Source organism: Momordica charantia (assembly GCF_013281855.1).
Source record: "Momordica charantia cultivar OHB3-1 chromosome 11 unlocalized genomic scaffold, Mcharantia_2.0 BLBB01000011.1, whole genome shotgun sequence".
In the NCBI taxonomy this organism is placed as follows: Eukaryota; Viridiplantae; Streptophyta; class Magnoliopsida; order Cucurbitales; family Cucurbitaceae; genus Momordica; species Momordica charantia.
Window position 1 is genome coordinate 2,984,646 of NW_028275159.1, and position 15,628 is coordinate 3,000,273.

At 35.7% G+C, this 15,628-nt stretch overlaps 3 protein-coding genes across 3 annotated transcripts; 2 read left to right on the top strand and 1 right to left on the bottom strand.

Annotated features, from left to right (window-relative positions):
- Nucleotides 1-380: 380 nt before the first annotated feature.
- Nucleotides 381-4,395, top strand: LOC111012610 (Ubiquitin carboxyl-terminal hydrolase family protein). Its single transcript, XM_022286820.2, has 3 exons — nucleotides 381-2,054; nucleotides 2,493-2,608; nucleotides 3,848-4,395. Exon 1 carries the CDS (start codon nucleotides 452-454, stop codon nucleotides 1,814-1,816), a length of 1,365 nt encoding a protein of 454 aa, XP_022142512.1. The 5' UTR covers nucleotides 381-451; the 3' UTR covers nucleotides 1,817-2,054; nucleotides 2,493-2,608; nucleotides 3,848-4,395.
- A 2,618-nt stretch (nucleotides 4,396-7,013) lies between these two features.
- On the top strand, nucleotides 7,014-11,848 carry KCS10 (3-ketoacyl-CoA synthase 10). Its single transcript, XM_088120349.1, has 3 exons — nucleotides 7,014-7,491; nucleotides 8,529-9,157; nucleotides 11,129-11,848. Exons 1-3 carry the CDS (start codon nucleotides 7,081-7,083, stop codon nucleotides 11,694-11,696), a joined length of 1,608 nt encoding a protein of 535 aa, XP_087976475.1. The 5' UTR covers nucleotides 7,014-7,080; the 3' UTR covers nucleotides 11,697-11,848.
- Nucleotides 10,947-15,326, bottom strand: LOC111005459 (protein AAL-toxin resistant 7). Its single transcript, XM_022276964.2, has 3 exons — nucleotides 15,147-15,326; nucleotides 12,390-15,053; nucleotides 10,947-12,231 (listed from the first exon to the last, which is right to left on the bottom strand). The coding sequence occupies exons 2-3, from the start codon at nucleotides 13,211-13,213 to the stop codon at nucleotides 12,183-12,185; spliced, it is 873 nt and encodes a 290-aa protein (XP_022132656.1). The 5' UTR covers nucleotides 13,214-15,053; nucleotides 15,147-15,326; the 3' UTR covers nucleotides 10,947-12,182.
- Nucleotides 15,327-15,628: the final 302 nt, after the last annotated feature.

A 15,628-nucleotide genomic window follows, 5' to 3' on the forward strand; every position in this document is an offset into this window, starting at 1 on the left:
AATCTCTTGATTGGAGGTAGATTGAAGATATATATCAATTATTGTCGAACTGCTCGCTTTAACAACCTACGAAATTTTAGTTGGATGAGATTGATATCATAGGATTTTAATAAAATCCATACCTTATAATTATTAAGTAGAGTGAGACTGAATCTTCGGTAAACAATAAATTTATAATTTTATATTATTGTGGAGTTGAGTCGGGTCGGTTCAAATTGGCAGACCTTGTAACGAAACCAACCCACATTATCGAGCTCAAATCAAGCAGGCCATAGGGAAGAATCCCATATATTAATATGGGCCTTTGCTAACGTTGTTTAGTAGGCCACAGCTCACGGCCCAATAGGGGTCAGTGCAAAGGCCGAGCGTGCGCCATCATTGATTCGCTATTCTCTCTTCGGCATTTCCACAAACACCTGGGGAGGGGAGGCGCCAAATCTTGCTCACGTTCATGGCGGTTCACATTGCCAATTCTTCCAATGTCCTAATCTCGAATCGGTACAATGTGAGCCTTTCTCTCCATCTTCGATTACTTTGCTGGAATGAGTTCGCAAGTTATCTGTACATAAACCATTTTCCGGAGTGTTGGCCGCGGTCGCAAATCCGGTCAATGACGAGCAGTAAACGCGTTCAAGATAGAAGCCACTTGAAGAGGGTGCATGCGCTTGAAATAGCGACAGAGAAGTGGAAGATAGCGTATAAGGTACTCTTCTTGATGGAAACCCTCAGGCAAGAGCCCGAGATGATAATTCCAGTGAGGAACTTAGAGCAATTCCGGAGGCAAATCAATCTTCCGAAACCGCACAAAGTTTCGGACTTCATTCGAAAATCGCCGAAACTGTTCGAATTGTACAAGGATCAAAGAGGCGTATTGTGGTGTGGAATGACTAAACAAGCCGAAGATTTGGTGGAAGAGGAGGAGAAGATAATTGAACAACAAGCCGACAAGGCTGCCGAGTATGTTACCAGGTTTTTGATGATGTCCCTGGATAAGCGGCTTCCGGTTGACAAAATTGCTCATTTCAGAAGAGATTTTGGGCTTCCAATTGATTTTCGAGCCAAATGGGTGAATAATTATCCCGAATTATTCAAGGTTGTGAAATCAGAGGATGAAACTGAATATTTGGAACTTGCTTCTTGGAATCCTGCCTGGGCAGTTACAGAGTTGGAGAAGAGAGTGATGGGTGTGACTGAGAGTACTGCTACTCATACCCCAGGATTGCTTTCAATTCCATTTCCCTTGAAATTTCCTCCCAATTACAAGAAAATATATAGATATGGAGGGAAAATTGATCACTTCCAGAAGAGATCTTATTTGTCCCCTTATGCCGATGCCAGAGGGCTTAAAGCTGGTTCACTTGAGTTTGATAAAAGGGCAGTTTCTGTTATGCACGAGTTGCTTAACTTTACTATTGAGAAGAGACTCGTTACTGACCACCTTACCCACTTTAGGCGGGAGCTTGTGATGCCTCAAAAGCTGATGAGACTTCTTTTGAAGCATGTTGGCATATTCTATGTCTCAGAGAGGGGAAAAAGATTTAGTGTTTTCTTAACAGAAGCTTATGAAGGTCCGGAGTTGATAAATAAATGCCCTTTGGTTCTTTGGAAGGAGAAGGTAATGAGCCTTGTTGGTTATAGAGGAAAGAAAAAGAAGATTGAAACTTTTGATGACATGTCTGAAATGGAGTATAATAGTTTGGCTGAGGATGACTCTGACTCTGAGCAGGATACGGGTTGTTTGAAAGTGAATGCATTAGATGCCAATACCAATGACGTGGAAATCGGGGACACTTTTAAGCATGTAAAAGGATTCTGAATCATCTCTGGGTATTAATTCATCTGATCTGATTTCGGAAGGAAAGAAAACCAGATGTTCGGTTCGATTGAGTGGGATGAGTCCCAGCCTCCTATTTGGGAATAATCTATGCATCAGAGAATCTCCTCTGTAGTCTGTATCTACATTTCTCTTGGTCCTCTAGCGTTCAAGCACATGAGGAGTTGCATTTGATCAAAACCATGAAGCGGAGATTTCTCTCAAGAATCCTATGCATCAGGTTTGTTAATTCTCCAATCTTTCTTGAAGTGTCCGATCAATGGAAATATGATATCATTATCACCCGAAGTGCTCAACTAGTTTCTAGTGATTACACAGTTTTACATCGTTAATATAATCACTTGATAAAAGAACAATATCAGTATGTATTTAAGGAACAACCGTACAGGTTCTCATATGTGATCCATCACCTATAGCACAAGAAATTATATTCTATACCATAAGTCAGCCCTGAAAACTATTTGGGCAGATCTATGTCTAGGTGTAAATATTGATGAATTAATCTTTTGCTTTGTTGGGTTCATAATCCAGAGGTAAGGAAAATTTTCTGCCAAAGTGAGGTACTTGCAAACTATTTTGGCATAAATTGAAATGTAATTGATGTTTGACATCAAACCTGGAATGATTATTTGATTCTCACACCTCAAATTGCTTGCAGAATTATTTAACACCCAGAGGGATGGAACTGCATGGGATATCTGTGAAATGGCTCCTCATGTGGCGGGATATGCATAGCTGTTTGTTGTTGGCTATGCCACCTGAATATCATGACAGGCAGGTTTCTTTCTTACTGATTAAGAATGAATTGAGTTCATTTCTATGTTAGGAGAAGTATATTATTGATTATACCTAAAATTAATCTATTGAATCTGTTGGTGAGATCGAGAAGTATTTTGGATTGATTTCCTAATTTAGTATGAAACTAGTAGTTCAACTCGTGGAGTCTGAGCTCTACTTTATGGCTATTTCGTCACCTCTGTAATTTGAACTCAATGAAGTATTTTCAATTTCTGGAGGAATGCTCATCTGTCCCAAGTTCAAGGCAGTTACCATTTGTAGGAAGTTAGCTTGTATAATGGCTTATCAGTTATATCGTCTAATACTATGACAGGTATTCTAGAGTCTTTTGATTATCCCACCAGCTTCCCAGAGAGCTGGTGACTCTCCCAAAACTCTAGAACCTCCCCCAAAATGATTGTGCACATACCCCCTGGATATACCAAGCACAAAATCTAACTAACGATCAGATAAATAATTTACCATTTTGCCCCTCCTAGATAATACTTTTGAAGTTGGATGCCTAGCATCTAAGAAGTGCAAATCCCAACGTGAGACATGGATATGAAATGCACACAAATACGACATGTCAAATTTAAAAAAAGTAGGATGCAAACACGATGGAGGCACGTTTTTATAGTTTAGAGTATATATGTATATTGACATATCCAACACTTCAAAATAGATGAAACGGGTAAATTTAACATTTGCTTTTGTAAAAGGAATAAATAAGTTATGTCAATTGCCCCTTTTCTGGGATATTTAAGGGTTAGCTTTTACTTTGTTTATATATAGGGCTGGGCCATTGCAGCATATGAATGGGCTCTCTCAAATGGGTCTTTTTCCCTGTGAATGGGTTGCTATTAGTACTACAGCTACAGCACATAAAAGAGCGCTTTGTTTTTCCTCCCCTTTCCTGAGGGACGTATTCACATGTCTGGGCGTGTCTTTTTTTTTTTTTTTAATAGAAAAAGGACTCTTTTTTTGCGTGTTGGACACATGTCCATCACAAGTTGTGTTTCCTAGCTGAACCTATAATGCATGGTCATATTAATTAGTAGCATGATTCTCATATGCCAATATACCTATGTTTCATGAAGCAACACAGCAAGCAATACCAATTGAGGGCACAATTGTTTTCTAACGTCATGGCAAGATCTTTTTCACCTCTTAATGTAATATTGTACAATGGCTTATCAGGGGAACTTTTTGTTCCTTGAATTTATTTGGTTACAGGTCCAGAAATTCAACTGGTAGTGCATCTTGCAACATCTTTTGTAAAGAATACTATTCTTGTGCCGATTCATCAAAGCCACAAGGCTCGAATGCAGCCATCCACAGTCACGAGGCAGAGAGATAAAACCAACAAAAAGAAAAACTTTCCAGAACCTGGCATGAATGCTTCAGAATATCTACTTTGTGAAAAACAATCCCCAAGGTTCGTCGTCCTGCATCTTCTATATGCTGGTTATTTACTAGACAAAATTAAGAAACAAATTCTTTCAAGTTGTACCATTATTTTCTGGTAGCTGAATCCTGGATGTCAAATTCACTACGCAAATATTTGTTACAATTTGTTGAAAAAAATACCTTGAAAGAAACTGTTAGAAAGCCTGTGAACAATCTGCAGTCAAATTACTTAGTGAAATATAAGGTCCTAACAATGAGGTTAAGTTAAGACAAAACTGTAGTGGACTTCACTCATTGCCTCTCTGGCCATCTTGTAGTTGTTTTGTTTGTTGACAAAATTTATTGCATAGAAATAGAATTTGTGTTTTATGTCTCATTTTTTGTTTGTGTCAACTGTAAAGGCCATATTTGGAGGGTGTGGCAGAGGAATTCTTTAATGCTTTGCTTTTGGAAGAAGACCTCTCCCTCCTCTTGCTTGGTCAATGCAGACTTCCGAACCAACTATTCAGTTAGTGGATGGTGGATATGTGGTTGGCTTTAAATTCACAGCTTTTTTCTTTTTTCCTTTTTTGGTTCAAACAAGAGGGTGGGCGGGAATTTGGAGTCTAACCCGAGAGGTTACTAATGTCTTAACTGTTCGGGATCCCAACCACGTTGACGGGTGTCCACTTGTGCTCTACCTCATTGGATTGTGGTTGTGTTTGTTAATATTGTAGTCTTTGAATTTAAAATATTTTTTTTTCATAAATAATATTATAGTTTTCAAATTTTGTAGAATTAAAAAATTGGGTTGAATTGCGACAATCCATAGTTCGAGGGTTTGATTTTAATAATTTCTAATGGTTCACGGGTGATTTTTGTATTTTTAAATATTTAAGGGTTTGATTTCAATAATTGTAAATTGTCATCTTTGTGAAGTTCGGCGCACATTAAATAGCCTCCTTGAAGTTATGTATACTTCTTTGGCTATGTTTACAATTAATTTTGTTTTTAGTTTTCTAATTTTATAAAATAAGATCGTTGGCCGGTAATTTTGACTTTTTTATTTTTTACTTTTTGAAGAAAACAAAAAGGCAAGAGTTTGGATGTTTCTTCCTTTTCGATTTTAAAAAAATTTTAGCCAAGTTTTTAAAATAATTTGAAAGAAGTTTATAAAAATAAAAAAAAAATGTTAGTAAATAAATATATCTTTTCAAAATCATCAGAAAACAAAATTGGTAAATTTTTTGGATTAAATGTTTTTGTAGGATTGGTTAAAGGTAGCTTTAGATGGCTTGGAAAGTAGAGTTTGGGCAAAAGAAGTTAATATTTTGAAAAGATGAACGAGTAGAAGTAAGGTTCCTTAAATTAACAAGCTTTCAATATAACCTAACTTATTAGAATCATGCTAAAGAAGGTAAAAATATAGTCCAAAAAGTCAAAAAAGGCCGGGTTTGAATAATTGATTTACATCATTTTCATCTATTATGTATATAATCTACAAATATAGATTAGCTAGTCTCTTAAGTTTCTAAGAGGATGTTTAATAATCATTTTCTTTTCTTTCTTTCTGTTTCCAAAGATAGGTGCTTGCCTAAAAAATAAAAAGAAATTAGTCTATTAGAGCTCGTTTGATAACGTTGTTCTGTTTCTTCATTTTTAATAAAGAAAAATGAATTGTATGAACCTGACATTCATGAATTCAAGTATGAATTGTAAATGGAAACAAGAAAGAAGAAACTTGTTTTTGGTTGTTTCTAAAATTCTATATAATTTTGAGAATGTTAAAAAGAAGGAGAAACAAGAAATATTGTTAGTTACGAAATGCTAAAAAAAAACATTAATATTTACCATATTTACAAAATTATAATCCTATTGTTATGGTGATGTGAATTGCCCATTATAACTTCTAAATATAGATAATTAGCGATTTAACAGTACATACTAAGTTAATAGAGATGTCAGAATTTGATCATTTTTCTGAGTTGAAATTTGTAATCTCTTTAAATTCATACTTATTTACCATATTTTTGGCATCAATCCAAAAAATAAACATATTCATATTTGTGAAAAGGAGAAAACAATGGGACCCTAGATGAACCATTGCCAGACACAGTTTTTCCCTGTTAGGAAAATGAAGATGATATTGAGCTAAAAATATTCCTCAATATTTCAAAATTAATGTCATGATATATAAGTTATTGGCCTCTAGGCAAATAATGATATTGAAATTTGCAGCCTATTATACATCATACTCCTTTTTAGAAACAAAATTTAAATTTAGAGAGTTAAAAAAAAATTAAAGAACATTCTAAAAAATAGACCAAATCAAATAGAAAAATAGGCGAACACAAAATATTTCGCTAGAAACAACAAAATATACAAAAACAACTCCCTATAAATTTTCTTTAATTAGCAAATTGTAAGGATTGAAATCTCTAAGCTTTAAAACAACTCACATATCCATATTCCATATAATTTCGTAGATTATAAAATGTTCCACATGTCTGTATTAATTCCAAATATTTTAAAAGTACTTGAGAACAAACACATAAATATGCTAAAACATAACAGGTTAGTTCGATCCCTTGATTATTATTATTTCAAGCATAACTAAACATAATATAACTTAACATGTGAATGTGAGGATTCAAACCTTCGATCGATCATTTGGTCGGTGAATTTCTAAGATTTTTTTTTTTTTTTTTAACAATGATAAGAGTGAAAGCTCCAGGGTAATAATTAGTATCTCCCCAAGGCTCGTAGGAAGTAGGCTTGAAGTAATTAACACGTAAAAGTATTATTAAAGGAAAGGAAAGAGTTGTAGTGTTTTGATTGATATATAATGTAAAATGTAAAATGTAAAAATGAAAAAGAAATAAATGAAGAAATAAATGGGAGTTGAAGGCGCCCCAACTGCATTGGCGCGGAGTTGGTGTTTGCATTAACTAATTCCCACCCACCAACCTTCCGTCGCTCTTTATAATTACAATTTCCCGTTGCCCCCAAAAATCCCCAAAATCCCTTTCTCTCTCTCTCTCTCTCTCTCTCTCTCTCTCTCTCTTCTTCACGCTCTTGTCATGGCGAACGAGCGAGATCTGTTATCCACGGAGATCGTCAACCGCGGCATCGAATCCTCCGGCCCCAACGCCGGCTCCCTCACCTTCTCCGTCAGAGTCCGCCGCCGCCTGCCGGATTTTCTCCAGTCGGTGAATCTCAAATACGTCAAATTAGGGTACCGTTACCTGATCAACCACGGCATTTACCTGGCCACCGTGCCGGTGCTGGTGCTGGTGTTCAGCGCGGAGGTCGGAAGCCTGAGCCGGGAGGAGCTATGGCGGAAGCTGTGGGAGGACGCGCGATACGATCTGGCCACCGTTCTCTCGTTCTTCGCCGTCTTCGTCTTCACTCTCTCCGTTTACTTCATGTCGCGCCCTAGATCTATCTATCTTCTTGATTTTGCATGCTTCCGCCCTTCCGATGACTTCAAGGTCACATCATTCAATTCTCCTCTCTTTTTCTTTCTTTCAATATTCCTTCTTTAATTTCCTACTACTAATGAAATATCATTCGATGATATATGTATGTATGTTATGCGTGGTTATATTTTTCAACCTATTTGATTTTTGATTTTTTTATATATGTATATCTTGATCCGGTTTTAGAAGTGTGTTCTTAAATGATGGTTGATTTTTTAAGTTTTGCATTGATCATGTAATATGTTTCGTCTCTATTAAATAAGTTGTGACTGTGTATTTATCATCTGATTTTAAATTTTTATCAAGTTCAAGATGACACTTAAAAACAAAATTATTTTTATTTAGTATAAGGATAGAGATTCGAGTTTACTACCTTCCAATGTCTTAACTAGTTAAACTATGTTTAAATTAAAAAAAATGATTACATGATTAATATAATCACTAATACTCTAAAAATAAAATAAACAAAAACAAAAAGATAATTTTTGAGTTTGGTAAATTTATCCTACTATTTAATTGCGTTTCTTATTACTTACTGTCAAATAAAAAATTGACAGCTATTTATTTTATCTTTTCCCTTCCTTTACGTATTCATATTTTTAGTTGAGGTAAGAAATATATATACATACCTAGGTAAGGATCAAATATATGGAAAATGTAAGAATCTATTTTTATGCTTACACTACTCCATCATTATTTTTTTAAAATATCAAACATTCAATGGTTTCTAAATATTATTATCCATAAATTTATAACATGTCTTAAATTAAATGTAGTATATAAATTTAGTGATAAGGATGAGAAAAGAAATTCTATTTAGAAAATTGGAAATATAGAAACTAAAAGAGCGAGAATAAAATGGATTTTTTAAGAGTTGAAACTTCGTGTAATAAACTAAATGGTCCACTAATAGTTTACTTATGAAAAGAAAAAAGAAAAATTATCCCGACCACTTTGAAAAATCAACAGTTCTTTATTATTATTTTTTAAAATATTTAGTTGAATTATTTTTCTTTATTTTAATTGTTGTGGGTATTTAAAATTTGCAGGTATCGAAGGAGGAATTCATAGAAGTAGCAAGAAAATCAGGGAAATTCGACGAGGGAAGCCTAGAGTTCAAGAGGAGGATTCTAGAATCATCGGGAATCGGCGATGAAACCTACATTCCAAAATCGGTGATCGCCTCCGCCGACAACTGCGCCACCATGAAGGAGGGCCGGGCGGAGGCGTCCGCCGTCATGTTCGGCGCTCTCGACGAGCTCTTCGAGAAGACTCGGATTCGCCCAAAGGACGTCGGAGTTCTGGTCGTCAATTGCTCCATCTTCAATCCGACGCCGTCGCTCTCCGCCATGATAATCAACCACTACAAGATGAGGGGAAATATTCTGAGTTACAATCTTGGCGGAATGGGATGCAGCGCCGGAATTATCGCTGTCGATTTGGCTCGGGATATGCTTCAGTCTAACCCTAATAACTACGCCGTCGTCGTCAGTACGGAGGTTGTGGGATATAATTGGTATCAAGGCCGCGATAGGTCTATGCTTATTCCTAATTGCTTCTTTCGTATGGGCTGCTCCGCCGTGCTTCTCTCCAATCGCCGCCGTGACTACCGCCGTGCCAAGTACCGCCTCGAACACATCGTTCGAACGCACAAAGGCGCCGATGATCGCAGCTTCAGGTACTTCAATTCCTCTTATTTTTCTACTTCCGTTTTTCTAATAAAAGAAGTACCCAAAAAAAAAATGAAAAAATTACCATTTCCTAAAATATAGGATCACCTTTTTTTTTTAAGTAAAAAAAAAAAATCTAAACGAATCCTAGGTCAAAGCAAAAGATCGAATAAGGGGTCAATCATATAAAAAATGTTAAGATTTGTTTTTCCTTTTTTGTCAAATTTGCTGCTGACTAATTTAAACATATATAGTTTTTTTTTATATCTTTCTAAATTTAAATACATTTGATAAAAATGAGGTTAGTTAAAAAAAAATATTTTTTAATGGTGATTTAAACCACAAGGTTTTTTTTTATTACAACTAAAATCATTAAAATGAAGGTTAGCTGTTTCGAGAGTAATGATAGAACTAGTGATTTAAAATATTTTTAAAGTATAATTGATTTTTCAAAATCACCTTCAAAATAATAATTTTTTAAAAATAAATTTAAAGGTAATGTCGAAACTTACTGAAATCAATTTTGTATGCCACTGCAACAAGTGATTCTAGAGTGGTTAGGTCTATGGCTTAAGCATAACTTTTTAGAAAATTAATTTTAAGTAATTTTTATTTATTACCAAAGGAAAAAATAGAAAAATCAGTCCAAACGTACCCTAAATCATTTAGAAAGTAAAATTTTATTGCCCTAACAAAATTTCTGGATTTCCCCTTAACCGATATAAAAACCCAATAAAAGAACATCTTTGCCTCCTGCAAAAACTGGAAAAAAAAAAAAAAAAAAAAGTCAATTTCAATTTATATATTATACATCTTAAATGTCCATGGGCTTTTGTATGTTGTCGTCTAGCTGTATATTTAGAGGCCCATTATATCATCCAACTGCCAACCATCAAACTTTGGCAGGTCCTTGGGGCCTTTTATGTTGTCCAGCTGTATATATATTTTATAAAATGTCACAATTTTTTATTTTTGTGGCACAAGTTTGACTAAAATTTGAGTTATGCTATTTTTTTTTTTCAAAATTTTAAACTTCATGATATATTTATTATATTATTTATGTAATTATCTCTAGTTTTTAAAATAATTAGGATATAAAATTTTCTATATTGGGAAATGGGGTATGTCATACGAAAAATGTGACCACTGAAAACGTGGAAGTAGGTGGATTTTAATTGAAATTGAATTCCAAGTCCATAACAAAGGGGTGCATTTAATATTTGGATCATCTGCCACCCTCTAAACTAAATGATTGACTAGCTATCTTTGTGAACTGTCACCCGTTTTCGTTGTTCCAAAATTAGTTTTCTTTTCGTAATTATTTAAAAAAGGTTGAGAAACATGAATTTAACTAAGCAATTAAGATCCTCCATTCCCACTATTATTCTACTTAAAAAGAAAAAAAAAAGTTGAGAGGTGGATAAAAGGCACGTGAGAATTGAACCCAAGTCAACCCACCTCTTGCTCATATAATTAAACATTGAATTCTCTTTTCTTTTCTTTCTATTATTTCGAAATATTTTAAACTCAATTTATTTTGATTTTTGAAATTTTAAAACTACCTATTTTAGCTTCACAACCTTCAGAAAAACAACCAAACCAAATAACATCAGTTTAACTATATGAATACAAACATATTGATATGAGCATGTATTTGAAAATGTATTTGAAATTGTATTAGTTATTTTTTTTTCCTTTTTTTAGTACATTACGTGGAGTGGAGATTCAAAATCTCAATCTCATAGATGAATACATATGCTTTAACCTTTACTCTGATTGGCGAAACTGCACGAGCACTTCTTTTAAATAATTATTTATAGATGATTAAAGTGAATATGAAACAAAATGTAAGTGAACAAGTAATCATCATAATTGTATGAAATAAATGTTGACCTATGAAACAATGAAGTCAACCCATTATTGAGTGTGGCAATGGCATGCATGGTATTTTGATGTGGGTGGTGGCAAATGGCATGCAGGTGCGTGTACCAGGAAGAAGACGAACAAGGATTCAAAGGCCTAAAAGTCAGCAAAGACCTGATGGAAATCGGCGGCGAAGCTCTCAAAACCAACATCACCACACTCGGTCCTCTGGTCCTACCCTTCTCCGAGCAGCTCCTCTTCTTCGCCACCCTGGTCTGGCGCCAATTCTTCTCCTCCTCCTCCGGCAGCGGAGGCGGCCTGAACCCGTCAAAGAAGCCATACATTCCAGACTACAAGCAAGCATTCGAGCACTTCTGCGTCCACGCAGCCAGCGAGGGTGTGCTGAAGGAGCTGCAGAGGAACCTAGAGCTGAGCGACAGGAACATGGAGGCCTCCAGAATGACGCTGCACCGGTTCGGCAACACGTCGAGCAGCAGCATATGGTACGAGCTGGCTTATTTGGAGGCCAAAGACAGGGTCAATACTGGAGATCGGATTTGGCAGCTGGCCTTTGGGTCTGGCTTCAAGTGCAATAGCTTGGTTTGGCGCTCCATGCGGCGTAACCGCAAGCCAGCCACCAGCCCATGGCTCGACTGCGTCGACAGATACCCGATTCCCTTCTGAGCATTCTCACAACCCCATGAAGGCTTGTTTGTTAAAGAACTAAAGTTCTATAGTCAACTTAGATTTTGCTAATTAAGGAAGTAAACACTTTCTATCTGTTTGCAAGCTGTTACATTTGCGTTCTATAATATAAAGGTGTCTTTGTGTTTCCATTGTCAACAAGTTCGGATTGGATATCTGGTTTTTGCTTGGTTAGTTATCACATTTTCGAACTGGATGTAATTCTTCAATGGTTATGAGATTGGGAACTCCTTTTTTTGTACAGGTCAAAAGTTTGAATTCCTATAAGTTCCTACCCCACCATTAGAATACTTCTTCCTATGCAAAAAAAACAAAAACAAAAAGCTACCAAATTGCATGGCTTGAAAATCATGCGAAGATGAATGAGTTTTGAAAAGAGAATAAATGTCATTCGATGAAATGGTATGAGAATATCTTCATTTCTTCCTAACTATTCAAAGGCATGGTATGAGATAAACCCAAAAATCATGCTAACCAATCTCCATCCACATCTTCAATCTCCCCAATTTCCATGCTGAAAAAGCCAAATATATATATATTAAAATAGAAAATCAGTACATCAATGCAAAATATAAACACCCAAAAAAAAGAAGAAAAAAAAAAGATGAAACTGTAACTGTAGAAAAAGCTAGCTCCTAAATAAAGTTTTTAATTCTTTTTTTCAATTCTCACCAAGAAAGGTCAGGATCTTGGACGTAATCCTCTGCGCAGTGATGATTGGAATGCTGCTGCAGAAAGTCGTCATTGATACTCAACCAATCTGGAAATTCCACGGCTTTATCAAAACTATGGTGACCATCAATCTCCAAAGCCTTCATAACGTGTATTTCCATGGCCTTCTCAGCCACAGCCTCTTTCTCTTCCACCGCCCCCTGCGTGTCTTTTCCACTTGGGAAATTGGAGCAATCCACATCAGAAGAAGCTATTAACTTCCCTCCCTCAGATAACGTAACTGATTCCACAACTTCCTGACGAGTAGCAGCACAAGAAACAGGGGGGCAAAGATATGAAGATGGGGTTAAGAAGGAAAGTGAACAAAATGAATGGCTGTTGTTGGAGACAACAGAAGTAGTATCCACAGTGTTAGAATCAAGAAAATTGAGATTGAGTCCTAAGGTTTGTATAGGGAATTCTATATTGAGATTCTGAGAAATAGGTGTAGGAGGAACTGGGCAGGAAGGCAAGGAGATAGCCTTGGGAGAAGGAGAAGATACATGAGAAAAATCAGATCGGTTATCCAAATAAAGTGAGCAACCTGGGTATATCCTGGGGTTTCTCCTGGATTTCATTCTTCCTTCAGGTTCAAAATATGGGTGTTGTTTCTGATTCTGTTGGCGTTCTCTGGTTGATGCTCTGTGGAGCTTGAGTGCAGTTGCAATCTCTCTCCTAGCCTCGGCCATATTGAGAGGCCTTTCCTTGTAAAGCCGCCGGCTTTGGCGTCTCCTTCTGACCTGTTTTTTCTGTTGTCCATGAGGGATTTGGTCTCTAGAGTTCATTTTTGCTCTTAAAAGAGCCCGCAACTGCTTGGTGGAAGGGACTGCAGAGAAACAGAGATGAGGATTGACGAGGTGGAGTTTTAAATTCTGCACCGATTACACTATGCGGCGAGCCGTTCCAAACAAGTCTTATAAGGCGGCCAATGCAGTAGGCTAGCCTAGGCCTTCAAGCTCTTTTGTACTTTTCCTTAATTTTGTCTTTTTATTTTTCCTTCTTCCATTTTTACTTCGTCGTCTGTCAAAAACTTGGTGGTGGGTAGGATTTTTTTTTCTTTCTTTCTTTTGGGATAAAAGACAGAAGTGTATTCCATCCGAAATAAAAGAACGAGACAATCTAAGGGTTGAGGTTGAGAAAACCCTCCTCAACAACTAAACAATAGTCATTTTTCAATAGTTTAAAGCCGAGTCCAAGCTATAATTACAAAAAAGATTTTTGTAATTTGTAATCACCAAAAAGTAGTATGTTGTATACTATTGAAACAGAATTTCGTTAAAAAATAATCTACCATTACGCTCTCCAAAGACCCCATAATAAAGTCCGAACTGCGCTAACTCCAATTCTTTCACAAAATAATCCAGCAAAAGGAATTATTCTTCTTTCTTACCATCCTATCCATTACCACCCATGAACGGCACTTAGAATTTTGTCCTTGTATTTGCGTCTCATTCTCTTTCCCAATTCTAAACTAGAACTACAAGGTTCGCCCAATTTGGCAGGCCGGAGCTTGCATAATAAGAAGCCAAAATGTCATTTTGTTGGTACCTAAAAATAACAATAAACTTTTTCTAAGTTTTTTTTAATTATTATAATATTCTCAATAAAAAGAATGTAAAATTTTAGTTTTTGATTTTATCTTTATAAAATATCTCTCCCCAAGGTAGCTGTATTGGCAAGGGCTTGAGGTATGTCCCAAATTATAACCTTCTTAATAACAAAAACTCTTTATACCTCTCAGGTCCAAACTTTAGGGTGGGTGCGGGGAATGTAGAGAAGCAAAACTCCAACCTCTAGTTATCCAAAAAAATAAATGTCAAGAAAAGATATTTGAACCTTTGATGTAACCAATTACTTCAAGTTCCTTCATTGAACTTTCTTCAATATAATCAAGTATACTTAAAAATCCCCATGAACAAATGGGTATAAAAAGGAAAAAATGCCATAATTTAAGTATAATTTCACCAATTCAACTATTTACATGGTCTACTGAAAATTCCGCACTAGATTTGAAGGGTAAATCATCCGAGTCCAACCAGGCTTTTGTGAGTTTGAAAGGTTAGTCAGTCGGCACTAACAGTATAATAAGCATCCAAAATATAAGTTGCTATTTAACATATACATTTGGGACAAAATCAGCCGGAACTCAATTTTTCAATACGAAATCCGATCAAAGTCGTTTTCAATCCCAATTCCTGCATTGTCGAGGAAATAGGAGGCATGGCATCACAGAGTTCTATCTCAGAAATTTAAAAAAAAAAAAAAAAAGCACTGAATCGACCACTGCAACAGCAACAGAAACCCTGCTAAATTAGACCAAATGAAATTAATATAAAATTGAACTCAAAACGATGATGCGAATGATTTCAATGTAAAATATACGGCCAAAGGTTAAAAGATCAACCTCCAGAACTAATTTTACCCCTACATTCATCGGAAGAAGAGCAAAGGAAACATGCCTTGTATCTGTATGTGTTTTCGCCGCAATGGCCGACGTCACAGGCCGAGAAGGCTCTTCCGTTGGTGGTAAAGGCAAAGCCAAAGGGCAGAGGCGGCGGCAGAGCAGCCCCAATGTCCAAGAAGCCATGGACGCGATCAGGTACAATGCAACTGCATGAAATTAAACTGAGAACCAGACAATAGTATGAATTATTACCAATAATTGATGAAAGAGAGTGACGAAAATTGAAATAAATGATCGGATGATCTGATTCTGACCTCACCCACCCATGTTCTTCACCGCCCTATCCGCGCTTGCCCTTCGCTCTCTCCCTGACTCTCACAAACGCGAATTTCTTTTTTCTTTTTTTAGTACGCTTCTAATTAATAATTTTGAGGTTAAATTAATACATTTTCACAAAAAGAAAAAAACAAAAACATTGAGGATCGATTTTATTTCTAGTTTTATATTTTTAAAATTATGTTTTTTATTTCCATATTTTTTTAAAATATATTTGAATTCTTAACTCAATTTAAAAAAACACAACGAGCTATTAAAATTTATTTTTAAGTTTTCAAAATTTATCATAAAGTTTAAAACCGATTTTAAAAAGTGGACAGCAAATAAAAAAAAAAGAATACATAAATATAGGTACTATTAATAGAACTTAATTTTTAAAAACAAAAAATAAGATAGTTAAAAATTTGGAGCCTAAACAAGAAGATTGAGCAACTTTACAAAGAAAATTTATCACCGTTTT